Below are 20,593 nucleotides of genomic sequence, written 5' to 3'. Positions count from 1 at the left end.
TCTTGGATAACACAAGATTCAATAAGCTTTGTTCTGGCATTACAGTGAAGAGCTCTGCACAGTGGCCTTTTATCCCAATGATCCAAACTCAAAAATGGAAAGAGTTGATTCATAGGAAACTGCTGAAGATATTAAGATGTGCCACTACCACTTTCTTCTTTGAAGAGTCAGATGAACTTCATCCTAATTCAGCTGTCTATATGTAAAATATCTCAGACTGAACTAATCACTTTTGCTAAAAATATATGACTAACTCATCTTTAATACTTACAGAATGAGAAAGCTTTTAAAGATTTAGCATTAGGCAAGATGAATCTCATCTTAAATGCTCCCATGGGCTCTAGATCCTCTGACAGCAGATTGGCATTTCTTTTTTTTTTTTTTTTCCCCCTGAACTCTGTATGCTGCTGAATGCATGATCAGTATTAAAAAGAACAACAACAACAAAAAAAGTAAATATCAGGCAGCTGGCTTGGCACAGGCATGTTTACATCACTTTTTATTGTTCTCCTACTTAATACCATGAATTCATCATTACGCAAGATTGGTGCTCTGACCAGAAACCTCTGTAGCAGCAGTGTAATGCTGTGAAGACACTGTCTCAAAAGAACATTGAGCACAAGGTTTGGCTTAGCCAGCCACTTAACAATAAAAATGTATAATGCATTAGCTTGGGGAATACTCAGCTCACTTAAAATCAGAAAAAAAAAAAAAATCAGTGATAGTACATATAATTTATAATTAGAGCCCACTATTTTGTGAGAGTCTAGCACACATTTTCACTATCCACTCCATTAGAGATAAAATGAGCTGTTAGAGGTTAAGTGGCTGAAACAAAGCAACAGCTTAGCAGCTGGATATGGAATTTAGGTTTCTCTTTTCAGAGCAGATACATAATAGCTTGATGTAGCACAGTCAGGCAACAGGTACCTTGAGATGACAGAGAAGCAAGGTGACAGAGCTTGCACACAAATTAGCAACTCCAGTTGGCAGGAGGAAATATGTTTTGTTTCTAAAGCATACAAATGAAGAGGAAAGGAAGGTATCTTGTACATAGCAGCTAAAAATCACTCGAAGTATCCTCTGCCTGTGCCTCTGCTCCATTGATTAAGAGATTAGGATAACAATCTGAAGCATAGATATCTAAATTTTTCATATGTCAAAAACAAGGACATCTGGAAAAGGGATTGAACTATTTTTTTCTGATAAAAGATCTACGTTAAAACACACACATTTCCTATTAACTTAATGGTTTATGTTTCACGGGTATTTATCTCATTGAAAGTATTAACATTGACAGTCTGATTCCTTTCCATCCCCAGTTCTTACACTGTAAAGGTAACTGCAAATCACAATTGCAAGAAAGCCTAAAAGCTTCCATTTCAACAAGCTCATTAGAAAAGATTACAAGTCCACCACAAAGCCAGCCAGTAGGAAATAGTGGCAGAAGTGCTCCAAGTAGACGTGAGGTCATCTGGACTAAGCCCAACAAGTTTTTCCCAAATCTTTCATTTAAGAAGGAAACCTATCACTAGAACCAACCAGATCTCAAAATTCAAAGCAAAGTATTCACTCTAACCATTATAACAAGTAATAACTCAATGGTTTTCACATTAATAATTTCAATGGCTAGTAAAACTGTTTCCTATATGACATGCTTTTCTAAGAATACACTGAGGCAGATGCTTGAACAACAAAACTTAAAAAAAAATAATCACAACAAGCACAACATAAAGATGAAAGACAAATGGGAAGAAAAAAAAAAAACACAACACAAACACAAATAGATAAAGAGTCACTTTAATGTATACAGTTCTTCATTTTGTACTGAAACTCCCTAGTGTTTGTTACTGCCACTCTGCTGACGCAGTTAACATACACCAGGACTCCAACAGGTGTAAGACAGGAGTGAGTGTAAGCAATCACATTTAAGCTTTGTTCATAACTTGCTCTGCTAAGTTGTCAACAGCATTTTCTGAATACTTCATTTTCTGAATTGTTTTGAAATGTCAATATTTTCTTTAATCTTTCCAATATTGTCCATTGTCTGTGATAATTAAAAGATAAAACCTGTACATTAAGTGGTGAGTACTAATTCTTTAGATTTCGATTACTTTCTAGCAGTGAGAAGGAAAAAAAAAAAAAAAACAGCAATAACAAAAGCCCACACTTAAAAAATGATACAGTACTTGTCACTCAGAAAAGAAGGCTGAAAATAATGGTCAAAATACATTTAATGAGAAACTCCAGCAATAATGATTTATTTCTTCTACAAAAGAAAACAAAAATATGAACTATTTTGTTTTTAAAATGTTCTTCTTATGACTCCAAAATAGAGATGTTCTGAGTCCCTCATACTCTTCCTACTCTTTATGAAATCAAGAAAGAGAGAGAACTCATTAAGAGTATTAAACATTAAAAAACATAACTCCATAAGTATTCTGAAATACTTGATAATAGAAGTAGATAGGAAAAATCCTTGTATTTTTAGAATAAATCATACATACTCTCATAAGGAAAGGTTCCTGCTTAACATTCAAAACCAACCAACCAACCAACCAAAAAAACTAGCAAGTTTATTATGATTTTAACATCATTCTGTTGGTCACCAGAAAGTAAATTCCAGCTAAGACAATTCTCAAAACAGTCAGCTTTCCATTTAAGCATACATCTAGAGCATATTTAAAAGTTGTGCCAAGCACTCAGAGATTTCACAGAGACAAGAAAACAAGATGCAAGGGACAAAAAGTGTAGATCAAAAAGTGCTGCCACACATCTGGCAGTAACACTAGGTGTCCAATTTGGATTAGGGCTCTGACCACTGCATGGGAAATGAAGGAGACAGCTTTCTGCTCTAGACTTGCACATTGTACCACTCAAAAATGTAACTAATCCACTCCAAGAAGAATGACACAACAGCCTGAAAGCTCTTGGAACATTTATCTTTCCAGCTGCAGTAGCAGCTACCATTCAGAGAAGGCTGGGGAGTAAGCTAAGGTATGTGCTGAAAAGGCTTGCTGACAGCACGAAGACCATATGGCTCCATTCTTGCCATGTGCCAAAGACTAGCCCAACGCAATCTAACTGTAACAGAGAAAAGTAGGGATCCAGATGTTTTAATTCATGCAAGACAACAAATCCCTTCCGTTTAAAATAGCATGCCTTCTTCCTGCAAGCTGCTGGAAGGACTTCAGATACTAACCCACTTGATCAGCATGCTTAAAGAAACTAATGCAAGATTGAAAGACTGTACTCAGAAACAGATGGGCAAGCTCTGAGCTACCACATCTCTGAAATTGTGGATGCTCCAAATAGTCTGAGAGCAATAGATGAAGGGAAAAACTCACGTTCTGCATCAACCTATTTTGGATCTTCTCCTACATTAGAAAACCACATGTAGACAGAAATTCATATTTTAGAGAAGCTGAACTATTTGATAGGTGCAGAATACAGCAACTTTCAAATTTAGTTTTCATGTTCTAGTTCTTAACTTTTGACATCCTGCTGTTTTCTTCTTGTTTTTTAATTTTCCACAATTTCCCCCTTCATCCTACCGTTTGTCTTTTAAAGTAACAAGATTGGGAAAAACACATTCCTTAAAGAAGACATTATGTAAATCATATTATTCTGTAAATAACGTGTAGACTTGCTATGTAAATAAACACAGCAGACATGACTTATTTTGTCAACAACATTTTATAAAGAAAATGCCTTCCAAAATTATTTGGAATGAAGAAACAGTGTTGAGTCATTCTGCACTTCTTTCCTGCAGCAGTGATTCAATCAAGTTGGGTCTACATGTAAAGTCATAAAATTACATTAGATTTGCAATTCCAGACAAGACAAACATTTAGTAAAATGTCTGTGTATTAGTAACAAATGTACTTAGCTTAGTATATTTGATTTTACTTAGCATTGTCTTTGATGGTGAAGAGACCACATCTGCTCTTGCCAACTTGAAAATTAGTTTTTCCATTACTGTCTTAAGTGCTACAGAATTTTGCATTTTGGAGAGAAGCAGCTTCCAAACAACAGCCTTCTTTACATTGTCACTTCAATTTTCAAAGCATTTGGAAAGCACAATGCTGTACACGCCTCCAACTACTCCTTTTCACAAGTTCTAAGGCGGAGTATGCTCCCATTTCACAGCTCCTCAAAAATTAGATTATTAATTTTAAGTGAAGCCATGAATAATGACTTCATTTTGAACATTTCTGCACTAGCAGATACTAATGGCTTTTCTCACTCAGCCTCCAATTACAGAGAACAGTGATTAGCAACTCCCTACAAATATAATTAGCTGATTAAGAAAAAGGGCAGATGAGATCAAAGCTCTTGGAGCATATAGCCTTTGGTTTTCAACTATCAATTCAGTGACTTAAGAGGACAGAACACTGCATTCATATGACATATGTAAGCTGTCATCTCCTCTAACTGTTGTCTCAACCACAATAAAGAACAACCTTTATGAAAGGCTAAAGAAAGCTCTTTTCACTTTCTGAAAAATATCAAGAGCTTCTGGGGTGCCAGCAGAATGTGCTGTGGGAGACATGGCTTCCTTACAATTCCTTCAGTTCTGAGCAAGAAACTCAGCATGGTCTCAAACTTTAGATCTTTTCATAGCTTGGCTTACCATCAATTATTCCAACTAGTCCTCACCATGCAAGTGTCAAAGGGCTAGCCCCCTCTGATCCATCCTGAAGCACTGTGAAACTTATGATTTTTTGTTTTCATAACACAATTAACACGGTTACAGAAAGTTACCAGAAAATGCCTGTCACCCTCTGAAGCCTTCTGGATGGAGTTCATCAGGTTTTGATATTTCAGCTCCACATCAAGAGTCAAGTCCACCATATCTACAAGATATACTAAAGGTTCAAGACCAATACAACAATCCACAGTCACACCTGAAGCCCAATTGAACTGCCTGTTACAGAGATACAACTTGCCAATGGAAGGAAAAGCACTTTCTTCAGGGCTTGTCCAAGATCATGCCCAGAGCAAAGACAAAATACCACTAGACTTCATCAGAGAACCTTGCACCTTCAGGAACAAATATAAAGATACATTTCTATGACCTTGTCTTCCCTAACATAAATAGACACCAACATGTGTGTATATGCAACCATTTGAAAAATTCCTAAACAAAACACTCCTCTGCACATTCCCTTCTCTTCCTGGGAAGAGGATGAAAGCAGCACGTGACAGATGTTAGTTACATTATTTAATGCATTCCTGAAAGTGGTCATGAACACCTCTAAGACCTCATATACACAAGAGTTTACTCTAAACCTACTACCCCAGCTGACTATAAAATTACATTGCTGCTGCTGCTGGGTGAGGTAGTATGTTAAATATCATTTTTTATGGAAGGTTTACCTTAAAGCTTAAAAAAAATAATGGGAAGGAAGAGAAAGATGACGTGCAGCAAAGACAAGCTCAGACAGGACATCTAGGAAAATGCTGAGTTTCAACTTGCCAAGTTTCTGACACATCATCCTTCAGGGTGGGATTAGACACTTTATGGAGAAGATGGGTGTGAACAGGCTTTCACACAATGCCTAGGGATCTATGGCACATGGCAGCAAGATCCCATAGATGGTGTTATATTAGTCAGCTCTTCCACAGGTTAACCAGAATCCTTCCTACCTAAACAGCACAGCTGACTTGCCAGTTTGGCTACTGCCTCACTCTGCAGACACAGTACAGTTAGCAGTCTTGCTCCAGCACTGTTCCACCTTATTTCCCTGTCAGACCGTGGGTGCAGATATACATGATCCTACTCCACAATCTGGTTAACCACTTTTTCTATATCCCCTTCACTTCTTGCACACTGCCTATTTATGGACAGGCACCCAAAATAAGTTCTGTGAAAACGTAAGTTTGCTGTTTTGTCCTCTGTAATTGTAATGCTCACTTTTTCCTGTTCTTCTTCCTTGTGTACTCTTCTTCATTCTTCTTCTGTTCGTGTGGTCATCCAGCTGCTGGAGAGACCCACCACAATCAGCCCAAGACAGAAATATCTTGTTGGTAACAGCGAGTTAGGCATGCTCATGTGCATGCAAACTCCCAAAGCCTTTCTATCATGTTTAAGCCACCTAGACCAAGGCCCAACATGGTAGAAGTAGCACAAAAAAAAAAAAAAAAAAAAAAAAGTATATCATGATATCATGATGTTCACAGCTTCCCCTTAGCTTGCTCTCTCGTCCCCTTTCACGCCAAGTCACACTGCAGAAATACTCCATGTTGTTCTGCCCCTTGCCATGTTCCAGCCACCCCAGTATCTCCTTTTCTTTGTTTACTGGGAGCCCCTTGCAGAGAAGCATCCAAGCACATACAAAAGTGCAGCACACCAGCTACCTGCATCTCAAAGTAGCTATGACTAACAAACCATTTCCTGAAAATGATGATATGGCACATTGGATATAGCAGTTCTGCTAATAACTTTCTGGAGAGTTTGTCTAGATGTCACATTCCAACCATGTTTGGCACTTTCACTTTTTCTTTTTTAGATAAAAGCACTATGAGAACATGCATATATGAACACAAAACAGAATCACAGAATGGTTGAGGCTGGAAGAACCTCTGAAGATCATCCAGCCGAGCCCCTGTCAAGTAGGGTTACCTAGAGCACGTTGCACGGGATCACATTCAGGCAGATTTTGAATATTTGCAGAGAAGGAACCTGTTGCAGTGCTCTGTCACCCTTACAGTAAAGAAGTGCCCTCTCATATTCAGTCAGAACTTCCTGTGCTTCAGTTTGTGCCCATTGCCTCTCATCCTGTCACAGGGCACAACTGAAAAGAGGCTAGCTGCATCAAAGACCCAAAGTCTGGTATTCATTCAGTCATGGAACCCAAATCTTCCATGTCTAGGTAAGTGTCATAATTGAAGAACATCCTGGTTAACATCATTTGCTACCTTCTTTTCTCAAAGAGAAGATACTGTGAGGTCAGAAATGCAAGTATAATTCAAGAATACGCCACATAAGCCACAAACCTGGCATCACACAAGACAGAAGCAAACTCTCATTTATCAGCACTCCCCTACAAAGGGGCAGAGCCCGTATTCCAGATACAGCTCCCTGGAACGAGCAGCCATTTCTTACTAGATTACCACTGGATAACCCTAACTCACAAACACCTGTCAGCATCTAGCTCAGTTTGAAGGGGTGGGTGGGGGCTGGCCTCGCACAGGATAGCCTCTGCCATATTAATGAGAGTAATTACCTGGGCATGGAAGTTCAGTCCTTTGCAAGCAGGACAGAGCCCATGACCCAGATCTCCCATTTCTTAGAGAAGTACTCACAGCTGAATGAATTCAGGTGTCCCAAAACCTCTGTTTCAACAGATGATTGAGAGGTAAAAAGAAGCTACAGGCGTTTCTATGCCTTGATGCACTGATTTATTATGCCAAGGATCTTTCAGACTAATTAGTAGGCATCTAACGAACGTAGGTGCCAGACATCATGAATTTGTTAAGGATTTAAGAGAACTTAACATACCTAAGGCCACGTTGGCATATTTAGATATGCTGAAATCCACTCCACTGAAATTATCTATGTGAAATGCTCCTCAGCTACCACCCAGATCTTCCTGGTTGCATTATGTGCATCTTTGGTTCAACGCCATCCCCAATCTACTAGCTCTGATCCCAGCAAGACAGTTTCTAAGCTCGCTACTTCCACAGACATAATTTGACAGTGGAGATTCCTAGCTAAATAAACATGGCTAGTATCAAAGATTTTGCTTGAGCAACATAGTGAGTGTAATGACAGAAACATGCAGAAGATAAAACATCACACGGCTGACACACAGCACAGTCAGCAGTCTGGCAATAGTTAAAAAGTTTCTGTGTAGGCGCTTTGCAGATGTAAGCTGCTTCTGCCAGGATAAGCCTCAAGACTTCGTCTTTATTGAAACTGGCTTTGCTGACATGCGCTTGAAAGCCATTGTGTGTGTACTCTCCAAAAAAGTTAAAGAACAAAGGCAAACATGGAATAAGAGATGAAGCCTAATTTATTGTACACTTATGGAGCTCAGGCTGCATAAACAAAATATAGTCGTAATACATATGCATCCATCTCACTTTTCAAATAGACTTAAAAATCCCAGACTAAAAATGTTTCTTTTTTTTTTTCCTCTCTTTTCCATCATGCCTGTTTCTCAGTCAAGGCATTAATAAGAATCAACTGACTAAAATGCAAAAGGGCCAATGTTCTCATTTCATTTGAGAGTATAATAACAGAAGCCTTTGCCTTACAGTGCAAGGAACAGAACAAAAAAATAAAAATCTTGAGTGTTCCAGATGATGATGTGCTTATAGTTCCTCATATAAATAGTTTGGTCTTCTGCCTAAGACCCTCTTACATGCACACAGGTTTTTCACTGCTGTTTTGTTATTTGGCAGACTTACAACAGAAAGTTCAGACCTGACTATGGGGCTTTGTCTCCTACACAGTGTGAATTAAGAGTCGCTCTTTTCCCCCAGATTCATGAAATACTGTTGTTTTCTTGTTTACAAATTCAGGAATTCCATCTGGGTTGCAAATTCTGTCTTGGTCATGTATTTTTTTGTGCAACACTGATGTGAAAAGATAAAATATCAGCATGCCTCACTTTAGTAATACAATGGTATTTTGCAAGACACTGTGACTTGCACAACGAAAGAGGATTTAAGAAAATCAGTCGCTGGTATTTTTCTAAAGCTGGGCTCAAAACCAGAGACTAGGTATCAGTTTCTATAAAATGTAATATCATATATATAGTTAAAAAAAAAAAAAAAAAAAGTAACACCAAGTGTAAAGAACTATTTCTGAATAGAAGCTTTCACATGACTGTAAGCTCCCCAGGGAAATCATCACTCAGTGCCTGCACTTTTCTGATGCTCTTCCAAAGGCATTAACTAGTGACTACCCACAGGACATCAGGAGCTCTGCCCAAGTGGTGCTGTTCTTATGTGAAGCTGAACTTACGTGAAGCAAAGTGAGAGGGTAAAATTTTCCTCCATGCAGGAAGAGCCAGTTCCAGTGTTACTGCTCAGAACCATAAATATATATAATAAAAGTGTCAGGTAAAACACTTGTGTGTATCAGCAACCTTGCCAAGGATCATAGCTGCTTTGTATTGCCTTGAGGTGGCTACTAGCATTAGCAAAGATGAGCAGCTTATTCAGTAGGAAAGATTTGCACGAAGCGAGGGGGAGATGAAATGATGCACAGCTGTATAGCTGTGATCCATCCTAAAATTCCAGGAGAGAGAAGGGTGCTTTTTTATTTTCTCCTAGAACTCTTTGAACCATCAGAGACTAATAGACAGTCTCGTGCATGGCTGCTGCTTCTCCCCTCCTCTTGGCATTCAAAGGCAGGGTGGAATGGAAGAAGACAAAGGGGTCTAAAAGACAGAGGTCTGCTGGCATTATAGCGCTGCTCGTAACTGAGGCTTTCATGTCGGGAGTCACAGATATCAATGCTGCATCGTGTTTTATGAGATTCTTTTTATAGAGTGTGATCAGGATTTAGTCCTGGAACACATGCTGCACCTTGTTAATTCGGGGAGCTAGTTTTTGGATAAAAACTTTTGAAAGCAGCAGAATGCCCTAACATCTGGATGAATGTGCTATATGAAAGTAATTAGTGAGAAAAGTTTGTCCTCAATGAACAAATAATGATCATTTTTGACATGTAAGAAGGTTCCTGAAATAACACATCTCCCAAGTGCTGCTGGTTCATATCACTGTCCCAGGCCAACTTTATTCAGTGTAAACAAGTCTCTTCTCACAGAAATTAGCCTTGAGTGAAGAGGAAAAAGCTGTGCTGATTCCTGAAATCCTCTGTTCCTCAGCAGAATAGTGAAAATGATCAGTGAGGGTCCTGTGACAGTACTGTGGGAAGAGCTGCAGCCCCTTAACACAGGTTACCTAAGGCTGTCATCCTTCACCTCTGTTATCCTCACCCACCACCAACCTGCCATCCCACAGGCATCTGGTCCAGTTTTCAGGTCCTCAAGTACAAAATATGCTCACCTGAAAGTAAAGCCCACACAAACACCAACATTTTTCAGATGAATTCATTGAAGAGACTCTGCTGCCCATATTCTGGGCACAATGACTTCAAAAACCTCCATGAACTCTGGTCATGCATTTTTACACTTACAACAAATACCTTAAGGAAGAAATCTGATTTCTGTGCTTGGCACCCCTTCAAATAACAATTATTTGGCATATCATAACAATTATTTGGCATATCATAACAATTATTTGGCAAAGTTGCTGGAGTAGGTAATGATGTATACAAAATAAAAGACCACAATGCTTGTATCTGCCAGACTTCGCTCACGAGTCCAGCTGCCAGAGTCATTTGTTGCACTAGGTTACCCACGAGATGGTCATCTTAAAGGCACACATCTCACTCTTGTCAACCACGTGCAGTTAACATTTGTTCAACATCTGATAAAGCACTGAAACAAATTACCTTCTTTATTTAGCAACATGCCTTGAGAACAGATTTTCTCCTGATCTAATGGGATAGTTCTGTCCATTATCCCATTAGTTACGCATTACTAGAAACACCCGGGGCATCACACTGCTGACTGCAGCTATCAAAGGCTCTTCCAACAATGTCGGCTCCTTCTGCTCTTGATTACCAAGAAATAGTCTCATGAAATATCACCCATTAGATCAGATCACCAAATAAGTGAAGCAAAAGCAATAATAAGTCCCACTTGCTATCAACTTTTCACCCAAGCTGACACACGTTTTGACTCACCAAAACTCAAATTATGTGTGTCTGCCAACATTTTTTGAAACAATTACACCATCTGTCTGACTTAGTTCCTCACAGCAGAAGCATTTGTATTGATTCTTCCCAACAAACCGCAACAGGGCCGGCAGGGCATCCTGATGCAAGAATGCATCAACAGCTACGTATGGACCAGGTAAAATTCAACCTTTTGACTCCAGCTGCTTCCACTGGCCTAGATCTAGCATGGAGGAATAGTTACTTGCTTGCATTTCATTTAGAAAGTCTTAACATTGCCCTTCCCCTTCCTTTTTTTTTTTTTTTTAAATTTTTATTTTAGTTTAGCAAATTTTGAAGCAATAAAACATTTATTAAAATGTTTGACCTAACCCTGGACACTTCTAAATGCTTGTCTAAATACACAAAAAAAAGTATATAGAAAGATTCTGTATATTAATATGGTGAAAATTATGACCAGTTCAGTGCTGTATGAATACAAATGTTACATTGGGTCTGTAGTTTCACATGGAACTAAAATCTATATGCTCTCAGTAGCAATCTAAATAACAGCATGATTTTATGCAACCAAAAATCAAACAAAAATCAAGCATGTAGTGGCATTTTAAGAAATGACATTAAGTTTAATAAATGCTGGTAAACAATAAACAGTAAATTTATTTGTCCTTCCTCCAAAACCACTCAATTTTGTTTTAAAAATCAAGGAACTATAAATAAATAATAAATGAAGGCAGGAAATGATGAGGAAATGCATAAAACTGTGTATTAGGTCAGTTTCTGGAACTTACAGTGTGATTAAGTGAAACAATAGTGTCAGAAGAAAGACTTTTTTCAGCATAGGGCTGTTGTTACAAAAAAAATGGATACTAAACTTTTTGCGTATCTTGGAGAGATAGGAATTAGGTTGCAAGTTCAGTTATGCTCAGCCAGTTTGGTTTCTACTAGAGATGCATATATCTGCCAGTGAAGAGCATGAGCTTTCTTTTTCCAAGAAAATGGAATAATTTGGTTTCACATACTGCTCCAGGCTCCCAAAATTAAGAGCAAAGCCAGCATTCAAACAATCTTGGCTTCTGTTTCTAGACCTTAACAATGAAATAATGCCAGATGCCAGCAGCAGCACTCCGCATTTGTCTCCCAATCCACTTGTTTCACGTACCTTTGTTTGGAACCCCGTCCAACTGGCAAGTTCACACAACGCTTCTAAGCCTCCTCTAAACCCAAGGCTAAAGTGGTGTATCCTAAACAAACCTAGCAGCTACTGTTACATGCTGTCATTAAGAGAGTTGTATTAGAGCTGAGATGTGAAATGCTGGTTTGACAGCACAGTAAGGAATCTATTTTGGTCACTACTTCAAACTGCTCTTTTAACGCCTTTTACAAGGCTAATTATGGTTACAGATGTAGGCTAGGCAGCAGCCTTTTCTTCAGACTGATTTTTTTCTTCTTTTTTTTTTTTTATTATAATTATTTTTCTTTTATGAGAAAAACTGCGTACAACACAAGAATAGACTTTCAAATTTCCATGCCGGCATATTACCTGCTGGGAAACGGCTATATTGGTCTTTGTGAGAACCACAGATGATCTACTTATGATCATATAGCAGGAAGAACTTTCTCTAATTGCTCAAGAAGTTTCACAATGCTACTCATCAGTGCAGCTTCTGTAAAGAGTTGCATAGTCACAACAGCAACACCCCCCCCGCCCCCCGAAAAAAAGGCAAAACCAATTTCACTAAAATGAATTTAAACAGAGTCATTTAGCCTTTTTTCTCAAGTTACCTAAAATAAATGCAAATTGGCTCTCCTGCTTGCTATTTCAGTGTCTACACCTCTGCCTCACTTATATCAGCTTAATCCTGAGATCAATACATTTATTATTGGTTAGAAAAACCCAACCGGCCTTCACATCTGGCAAATGTTTGAGCAGTTCAGTGTACAAGAATCACATTTAGACATGGCAACAGAATAAACTTACAGCATACTTAGTGTAAAAAACATCAAATCCTTGATTAATCTGATAATATAACAGACTAATCCACCAGGGTTTTTTTTCTTACCTCAATAATCTTGTCGTGAATTTGCAGGCCTTCTGCTTTGTCTGCAGGTCCATTTTCCAGAATTTTTGACACATAAATTCCCTCCGCAGATTCCTCCTGATTGTTCTGTGCCAGGAGAGACGGAAGTTGCAAAAAGGACCACATTAGTACAACAAATGAGATATACTACAACCAGCAGCAATGAACAATGCAAATCCACCTGAAATATGCAACTTGCTTTTCTAGCTGAGAATTAAGCTCCTTGGGATTTTTCTTAAACTTGCTTAACACAAAATAGTCATTAATCAAAAGGACAGAATTAATGAATTATTCCAGCATTTTTTATAAGATTATCCATTTACTTCTGGTTATTTTAGTCTAAATGAAACACAGGGTGCAAGAGTAATCAGATCCTAGCTAAAATATTTAAAGCAGACCTTTTACTTCACAGCAGACAGAGACTACTATGTAAATGCATAGAGGAAGATATTCATTAAAAAGGATGCCCAAGTGTTTCTGTCAGGAAGGAAAGTGATCCTGCAGTACTGCTGCCTGTAAATGTTTTCCTGCATTTGGAAATAAGCCCCAAGGAACAAAGTGACATTAGTTAGCCGGCATGTAACAGTGATAGGATTTGGTTGGAACTGGTTAACCTCATAAATCCTATTCACATGGGAGACTGAGAACTTGCTCAGCTGTGAAATCTATACAGATCAGCTGTGGACAAAAAGAGAACCCACTTCCAGTTGATCTCTACACATTTCTAAGTACAACTGACATGAAGGTCAAATTTGAAGCAGATAAATTATTTACTACAGCTGAACTATTCCTGATATTGTTGCACAGGCTAAAATTACTTCATTTCATCACATGAGAGATTAAAACTTTTTTTTAAGTATTAAGTCAATATTAATAAAAGAATAATTCAAAGCAGACGCTACCTACTGTAAGTATTTTAAAGTATTCATACAAATAATAGTCAGCAATAAAGGAATCTTCTTTCAAATTATTTATGCTTTGGACAGAAGTTGATATGATGCTTATTTTCCTTCTGTTACTGGTGAATCCCTGACCACCAGTATGATTCGTATGTGTACAGGTTTCTAGGAATATGTCCTATACACTTGTGGGGAAAGAACACTATTTTTTCCATTAAGAAAACTGGTAAATCCATTACAAAATATGGGAGCCAATGTAAAATATGCTTTACAGTATATGGTAGCTGTCCCATGGAGACTCGGTCCAAGTAGATTTCAGGTTAATAGATATTTGTTCAACATGTTGCTGGTCAGACTATGATTTCATAAACTCCTAATTATTTTCCTTGGTCAGTGAAATTCATAGGTGTTAGCTAACATGCAGAAGGGAATTTTTTTAACAGTTCCAGAAATATTTTGGAATGGTGCAGAAACAGACCTCCACTGAGTTCCCAAGTAAGCAATGAGACAAAAGAAGCCTAATAGCCATTAGCCAAAATGTAAGAAGGATAGGGTCTGTTTCTTTCTTAAGAAAATGGAAGGCCAGATTACAGTACCTTCACCCACATAAAACTGTGTATGTTTTTCATAAGAAATTTCACTGCCCTTTTAGAGACCAGTGTATGACACAGTAAGAAAAAGGATATTTCAGTCTTATTTGTGGTCCCCATTGGCAGTATGCACTTATATCTACCAAGTCCTACCGAGAAAAAACACCACATGGCATACAGCAGTTTGGCACCTCCTCACACAGCTCACAGGCTGCAAGGCCGGGGCTGGGGGAAGAAAGGGAGGCTAACGGTTTATCTACCCTTTAGCTGAGTCCCTGAGTCTGCAGTCATGCCTGAGTGGCTTTCCTGAGGTGTCTTCAGAAGTAAGGGAGGCCAGCCTCCACCAGCCAGAGCTAGGCCCAGGACAAAAGAGGGCCTCAAAGGAGCCTTGCACCATCAGAATAATGAACCACTTTCCAGAAACACACACACATACATGAAATAAGACCTCTCCTGACAAAATAAAACAAACTTGGAGTGAGTTTTTCCTTTCCTCTCTTCTTGTCCTTCAGGTAGAAGGTGAACGGTGGAGAAACCTACAATGGACTTAAATGAAACACATCAAATGGAAAGCATGTGTCACCAAGACACAAAGAGTCTCCTGTTTCGAGAAGGAAAAATCTGCATTGTACATGTGAAACACCAATAATGTGTGGTGAAAAAGCACATTCCCACCTACAGGACTAATGCAATGATGACAGCGTTCTGCTCTTTCCCTGCATAAGCCAATGTTTCACCAATGGGCACTTTTTCCCTGAACAACTTGAATATACAGATTGCCTTCATAAACTCTTTTTGCCTTGTTACTGAACAGTTTCTGATCCAGGTGGTTTGTTTGTTCGTTTGTTTGTTTTGTTGTGTGTGGATTTGTTTTTGTTTTTTTTGAGCAGTTTTTCATTTTCATTATTTGAGCCTACTCGACCCTTTCTTCCTGTTATTTCCTTTTGCCCTAGTCATGATGAATCAGAGCTTATACTGATACCTACTGATCAAATGTGTGTAGTACTCACATGTACCACAATGAGAACAAAACAGAACTTCTGAATTCAACATCAAAGACCCAGAAAACCCTGAGACCAAGCTCCAGCTCCTCACAGCTCCATCACCGTCTCTGTCTCCAGTTATCGGTGTTAGATAACGGTAGAGCATGACCACTTTCTTCTCTACAGTCAGCCATACTCTCCAGAACAGCACTAGAAACCCTCATACAGTTATCATTTACTCCTTAAACTTTCAGAATATTCATAATACTCATTCATAAAGCCTAACAGTTTGTAATATCTAGAACATTTCCAGTATGCATTGTTCGCACGTGAGTACTTCAGAGGAACTCAGCTGACATCCCAAGAAAGCTGAACACCATGCTCCCTTTTCCCTGCTGTTTTCCCACTGCTGTAGATAACAGAATTCAATCTAATACTATCCAAACAAAGATTGTATGGACTTTGTTACTGGTATATTAAAAGTATGAATATAATCTAAGCATGCGTATTTTATCTTATAGTGCCTGTTGTCTCATCCTTCCATTAGAAAATCTAAGAAACTCTTGTTTCTTTGTGTGTTACAATTTCTTTGTAACACACATTTGATAAGTGCATTTACCCACAAGGAACAGCATTTTTGCAGTGCAGACTGAACTTCTTAGGCTAATGGAAACAGACTCTTCGGCACCGCTAAATATAGCTTGAGAGCAAGATTGCCAGACTAATATACAGGGTCCCATTCCCCTCCCCAATAATAGCAGCAGGTCATAGTTCTCCCACTTAACGAGAACCTGATCAGTGCATAATTATTACCTAGCCCTTTTAATCAACTATTAATTTTCCAGTTTAACAGGTTTCTTCATATGTAATGACAGTCCTGATTAATGCTTTTGGAAGGATGAAGTTAAAAAAATCCCTTCATATTCTTATGCATATTCGTGGAGGGAGGGGGGAAGGGAGGGGTAGTGATCGTTGATCATATTCTATGGTTTTTAATGAACCTTCTAAAGCTAGACTGATGATTTGTGAGACCAGATTCATTTAAGATACGAAATCGATGAAAACTGTATTTCAGTTCACAAAGAAAGAAAAATTGAAAGCAAGCATGTGAGAGCAGGACATGTGCTTAAACTATCTGAGCTACAAAATCAAATCTTCATCTCTCCTTTAAATGAAAAAAAGCTAGCAGTTTCCAAAAATTCCAATGGCTTAATCCTGCAACAATTACTCTTGTAAGTAGTCCCAGAGATTTCCATTCAACAGTTTCCATGAATACGTATTACTCACATGGGAACTTAGTGCAGATCAGCCTAAAGTCTGAAGGCAAGAACAATGGGAACACCTTTCCTTGAAGTGAGAATAATCCAATTCTCATAAGATTACCTCTTCCAAACAATTAATATAATTATACCTGATAATACACAGTACTTATATCTTTGGAGCTGATTCCACACCTATTGTCATTGAAAGTGACTTTCTTATGACTAACAGTGTACATAACAACACAGAATGTGGTCAAAAAGTAACCTACATGTACTTTTCTCATTACCTGATTGGGTCGTCCTCCTATAATATTGAATCCCAAAGTATCATTTTCTCTGTGTAGCATGATCGTTAATGGTTTAGGTTCTGCCTATGAAGAGAAAGGTGAAAAACTGTTAAAGCATATTGTCTTAAAAAAAAATCGAAACAAAAAACCTTAAATGAAAGCATTAATGTGCAAAGACTTTTTGTTGGCGAACATGTAAGACAGGGCTCAAAAGCAAATTCGGCTGAAAAGAGAACAACAGACACTGGAAAAAAGCAAAGGGAAGACATGCACCACTGAAGTTAACGGGTAGCCAAAGTACCTGACTATTTTAAGTGCTGAACAGAAAAAAAGTGCAGGCTTTGGATGGGAGGAATGCTCTGCACCACTAAAAAATAAAAATCAGTGCTCCAAATGCCTGCAATCTCTACAAAATCCCTATATGCGTTTATATAGATTAACATCCTCAACACGATAATTTTCAGACCCAAAAGGCAGCCATATCAGTACAGTTTTGTCGCAGCTTTCAGGAAAAATATACACAGAAAACGAAGCCCAACTTTTCATCCTAGCTTCTCACTTTCCTCCCCAAAAGGAACAATCCAAGAAACATTTCTGTAACAAAAACACCCCCCCCGGGGGGGGGGGGTGTTTTGTTTTGGTAAACAAGGCATAAAATATAAAGTGATCAAAACCAGTGATGGAGTCAAAGTTCAAAATGAAAAGGAGAAAGAAGCCCTTTCCTTCAGTGGAATGGGTAAACTTTTTTCTAAAGAGAGTAACCAAGAAAAAAAAAAATAAAGAAAAAAAAAAAAAAGGGGGGGGGGGGGGCGGGAGGGGTCAGCACAGCATGTTAGCTTATTTTATGTAGTTCACATATGATAATAGTTACATTTCAGAAGCCATATTCCCCACAAAAAGGGTGTATTACCCAGCACTGTCAGGTTTGCCCGTCCCTAAATGATACATACAGCTGTGACACCTAAATGACGATACCCAACAAAACATTCAGAACACAACACCTGACACTGAAAGCCGAGCTTTATTAACGGTGAGGCGTTTTGTGGCAGCAGGGTGCCTCTGCCCCACACCGGGACCCTGCTGCCACCCCCCGACGCCCCCTGCCCATGCCCCCTGCCCTCGCCCCCGGCCGGGCTCCGAGCCGCAGTGCGGGCAGCGGCCCCTGCCGGCGGTGCCAGCGATGGCAGAGGGATGCTCGGCGGCGACCCGGAGGGAGCAGCCCCCTGCCAGCCTCCCTCTGGACACCCCAATAATCCCCCCTCGCCTTTCTGCACTCGCTGCTTTTCCTCACACTCCTTAGCGTCCCCTGCTGCCCCCTTCGTGTGACCTTAGCGCATCCTCCCGGAGACGAAGCACACCTGCGGTAATGTACCCCGGGGAAACCAGGGAAAAAATAAATAAAAAAAAATAAAAATTCAAGTGTTGAGGCCTTCAGACACAAGGTGTATCGATGCCGCGTGAAGCCGTGTTTCTAGGCCCGCAGGTGTCCCGCAAACACCCCCTCCCCACCTTTAGCCTGAGCAGTGCCACCGGAGTGATGGAAAGCGCCAAGCACTGAGCTCTTCCCCACAATCCGCTTCTCCCCAAACGAAACACACTTTGCTGTCCTTTCCCTGTATTTTCCGAAGTTTCCAAGGATTTTATCCTTCAGATTTTTAGGAGACTTCTCGGCTGCTCCAGCAGAAGTTCCAAGCCGGCTCCGCGCCCCAGCCGAAGCCAGCTGAGCGGCCACCGAGTCCCCCGAGGCGGGGGGGTCGTGGCCCGATGCGGGTGCAGATGAAGCTGGAGCCGTGCCTGCGAGCTGCCAGCCGAGGAGCCAAACCCTCTCCTCCTCCTTCTCTCCCTCCCGGTTCCTCCAGGCGACAGCCGCCGCTGCCCCGCACCGCTCCGGGGCCGCTCCCGCCGCTGCCCCCGCTGGCACCGGGCAGAAGCGTGGCCGGCTCGGGGCTGGGGGCTCCATCCCCGCGGGCAGCAGGGGACACCCAGGGCTCGTCCTGGCACCCGGCCGCCGGCATCCCTCTAGGAGGGTCGGGGTGAACGAAATTGAGTCCGGGGCGAGCCCCGCTGCCGGAGGGGGGCCGGGAGGGTCGGGTCGGCACTCACCCCGCCGCGCCGGCCGCCCGTCAGGTCGCGGGTGATGCTGCTGATGTGGCTCATGTACTGGCCGAACTTCGCCTGGTAGCGCAGCGCCGTGAGCCGCACCTCGCTCTGCAGCGCCCACAGCTGCGCCAGCAGCGCCTTCTCCCTCCTGCTCCAGCTCACGGCCTCCCTCCTCGGCTCCGGCCCCGGTCCCAGCCCCGGCTCCGGGCCGCCTCCCCGCAGCACCCCCGGTCGCCGGTGCCCCTCGCCCGGCCGGGGGATCCCGGGGGAGCCGCCCTCCTCCGGGCCGGGGGGCCGCGCTGCCGGGGGCCCGTAGCGGCACGTCGCGAGGTGTGCGGGCAGCTCCCGCAGCCGCAGGACGCGGCGGCAGCCCCGCGGGCTGTAGTCGCACTTGACCTCCAGCTTCTGCACCAGGCTGCGGAGCGGCAGCACGGGGCGCAGGTCGGCGGGCGCCAGCGGGCGGCAGCGCAGCGGGCAGCGCCCCCGCCGAGCCGCCCAGGGCAGCAGGCAGCCGGCGCAGAAGACGTGGCCGCACGGCGTGGCCAGCGGCTCCTCCAGCACCCGGCCGCACAACTTGCACTGCAGCTCCGCCGCCACCGGCGCCGCGAAGCGCTCCGGGTCGAAGCCCATGGCGCGTCCCGGCCGCGGCCAACTTTCGCCGGGGCGGCCCCGGCGGCGCTGGAGCCGCTCCCGGCGGGCGGGCGGGCGGCGGCGGCGAGGGGCGGGCGGAGGAGCGGGGCCGTGCCGGGGGAGGCGGGCGGCAGCGCCCAGCGAGGCTCTTCCGAGGCTCCCCCCGCGTCCCCCCGCCTCGGCTCCCGCTCCCCGCCGCCGCCGCCCCGCCACCTCCGCGCATCGCGGCCGGCGGGGCACGGGGAGGGGGGCTGCGGGGACCCGCACCCAGATCCCCACCCGCATCCCCCCGCGGGTCCCTGTAGGTCGGGTTCGGGCAGGGAGCTGCCAAAGCCTCGAGTCGCTCCGGCTCGTTTACCGTTGTACGTGCGGACGGGTCTCTATCGCATTTCTCCCGCTCGCTTCTCTTCTGTGCTCCTGGTTTGGGTTACGCAGGAGGGCACGGGAAGCACGAGTCCCCCCGTACAAGTGCTCTCTTTGTTACCACACCGAAAAAAAATACGGTCGGGATAAGAAAATTGCTTGTGGAGCTCCCTTAAACAACAACATATGTGTAAACAACACTTTCATCCTAAGAAAAGCTAAAACACAGCAAAATCTGGAAACGCATAGTCAGGATCAATAGCCAGGCTGGATCCTACCCCTTCATTGCCGCACAGCCCACAACATACGCTGAAACATGAAACCCCTAACACATTCCCCACATAACTCCACTATTGAAAACACAGGGCCGGGTTACTGCCCCCCAGCCCCGTGGCAAACCTCCCAGCAGAGAGGGGGACAGGGTCTGCAGGGCGCTTCTCCAACAGGATCCTTCACGTGCGGGTCAGGCACCGTCCGTGTTGGAGAGGACAGCAGGCTTGGCCTGCAGACACCTGCCTGGGCCCAGACCACCACGTATTTTCTGGACCTGAGGACTACTGAGGCAGCAAAGCCTCAGCAAAGCCTCCAGCAAAGCCAGGGGGACTCTGCAGACCAGTCATGAATGGTTCTGTTCCATGACTGCAA

At 42.3% G+C, this 20,593-nt stretch overlaps 1 protein-coding gene across 1 annotated transcript in view; it reads right to left on the bottom strand.

Annotated features, from left to right (window-relative positions):
- PDZRN4 (PDZ domain containing ring finger 4) overlaps nt 1-19,585 on the bottom strand; it is a 245,050-nt gene extending 225,465 nt beyond the window's left edge. The window contains exons 1-3 of the mRNA XM_035340518.1: nt 18,959-19,585; nt 16,856-16,939; nt 12,817-12,921 (exon numbers count right to left, since the gene is read on the bottom strand). Coding sequence (XP_035196409.1) covers nt 12,817-12,921; nt 16,856-16,939; nt 18,959-19,585 — 816 coding nt within the window. The remainder of the gene's footprint in view (nt 1-12,816; nt 12,922-16,855; nt 16,940-18,958) is intronic.
- Nucleotides 19,586-20,593: the final 1,008 nt, after the last annotated feature.

This window comes from Oxyura jamaicensis, chromosome 1, assembly GCF_011077185.1.
Source record: "Oxyura jamaicensis isolate SHBP4307 breed ruddy duck chromosome 1, BPBGC_Ojam_1.0, whole genome shotgun sequence".
Taxonomy (NCBI): domain Eukaryota; kingdom Metazoa; phylum Chordata; class Aves; order Anseriformes; family Anatidae; genus Oxyura; species Oxyura jamaicensis.
The sequence above is the reverse complement of the archived record's forward strand: the minus strand, read 5'-3'. Positions and strand labels throughout refer to the sequence as shown.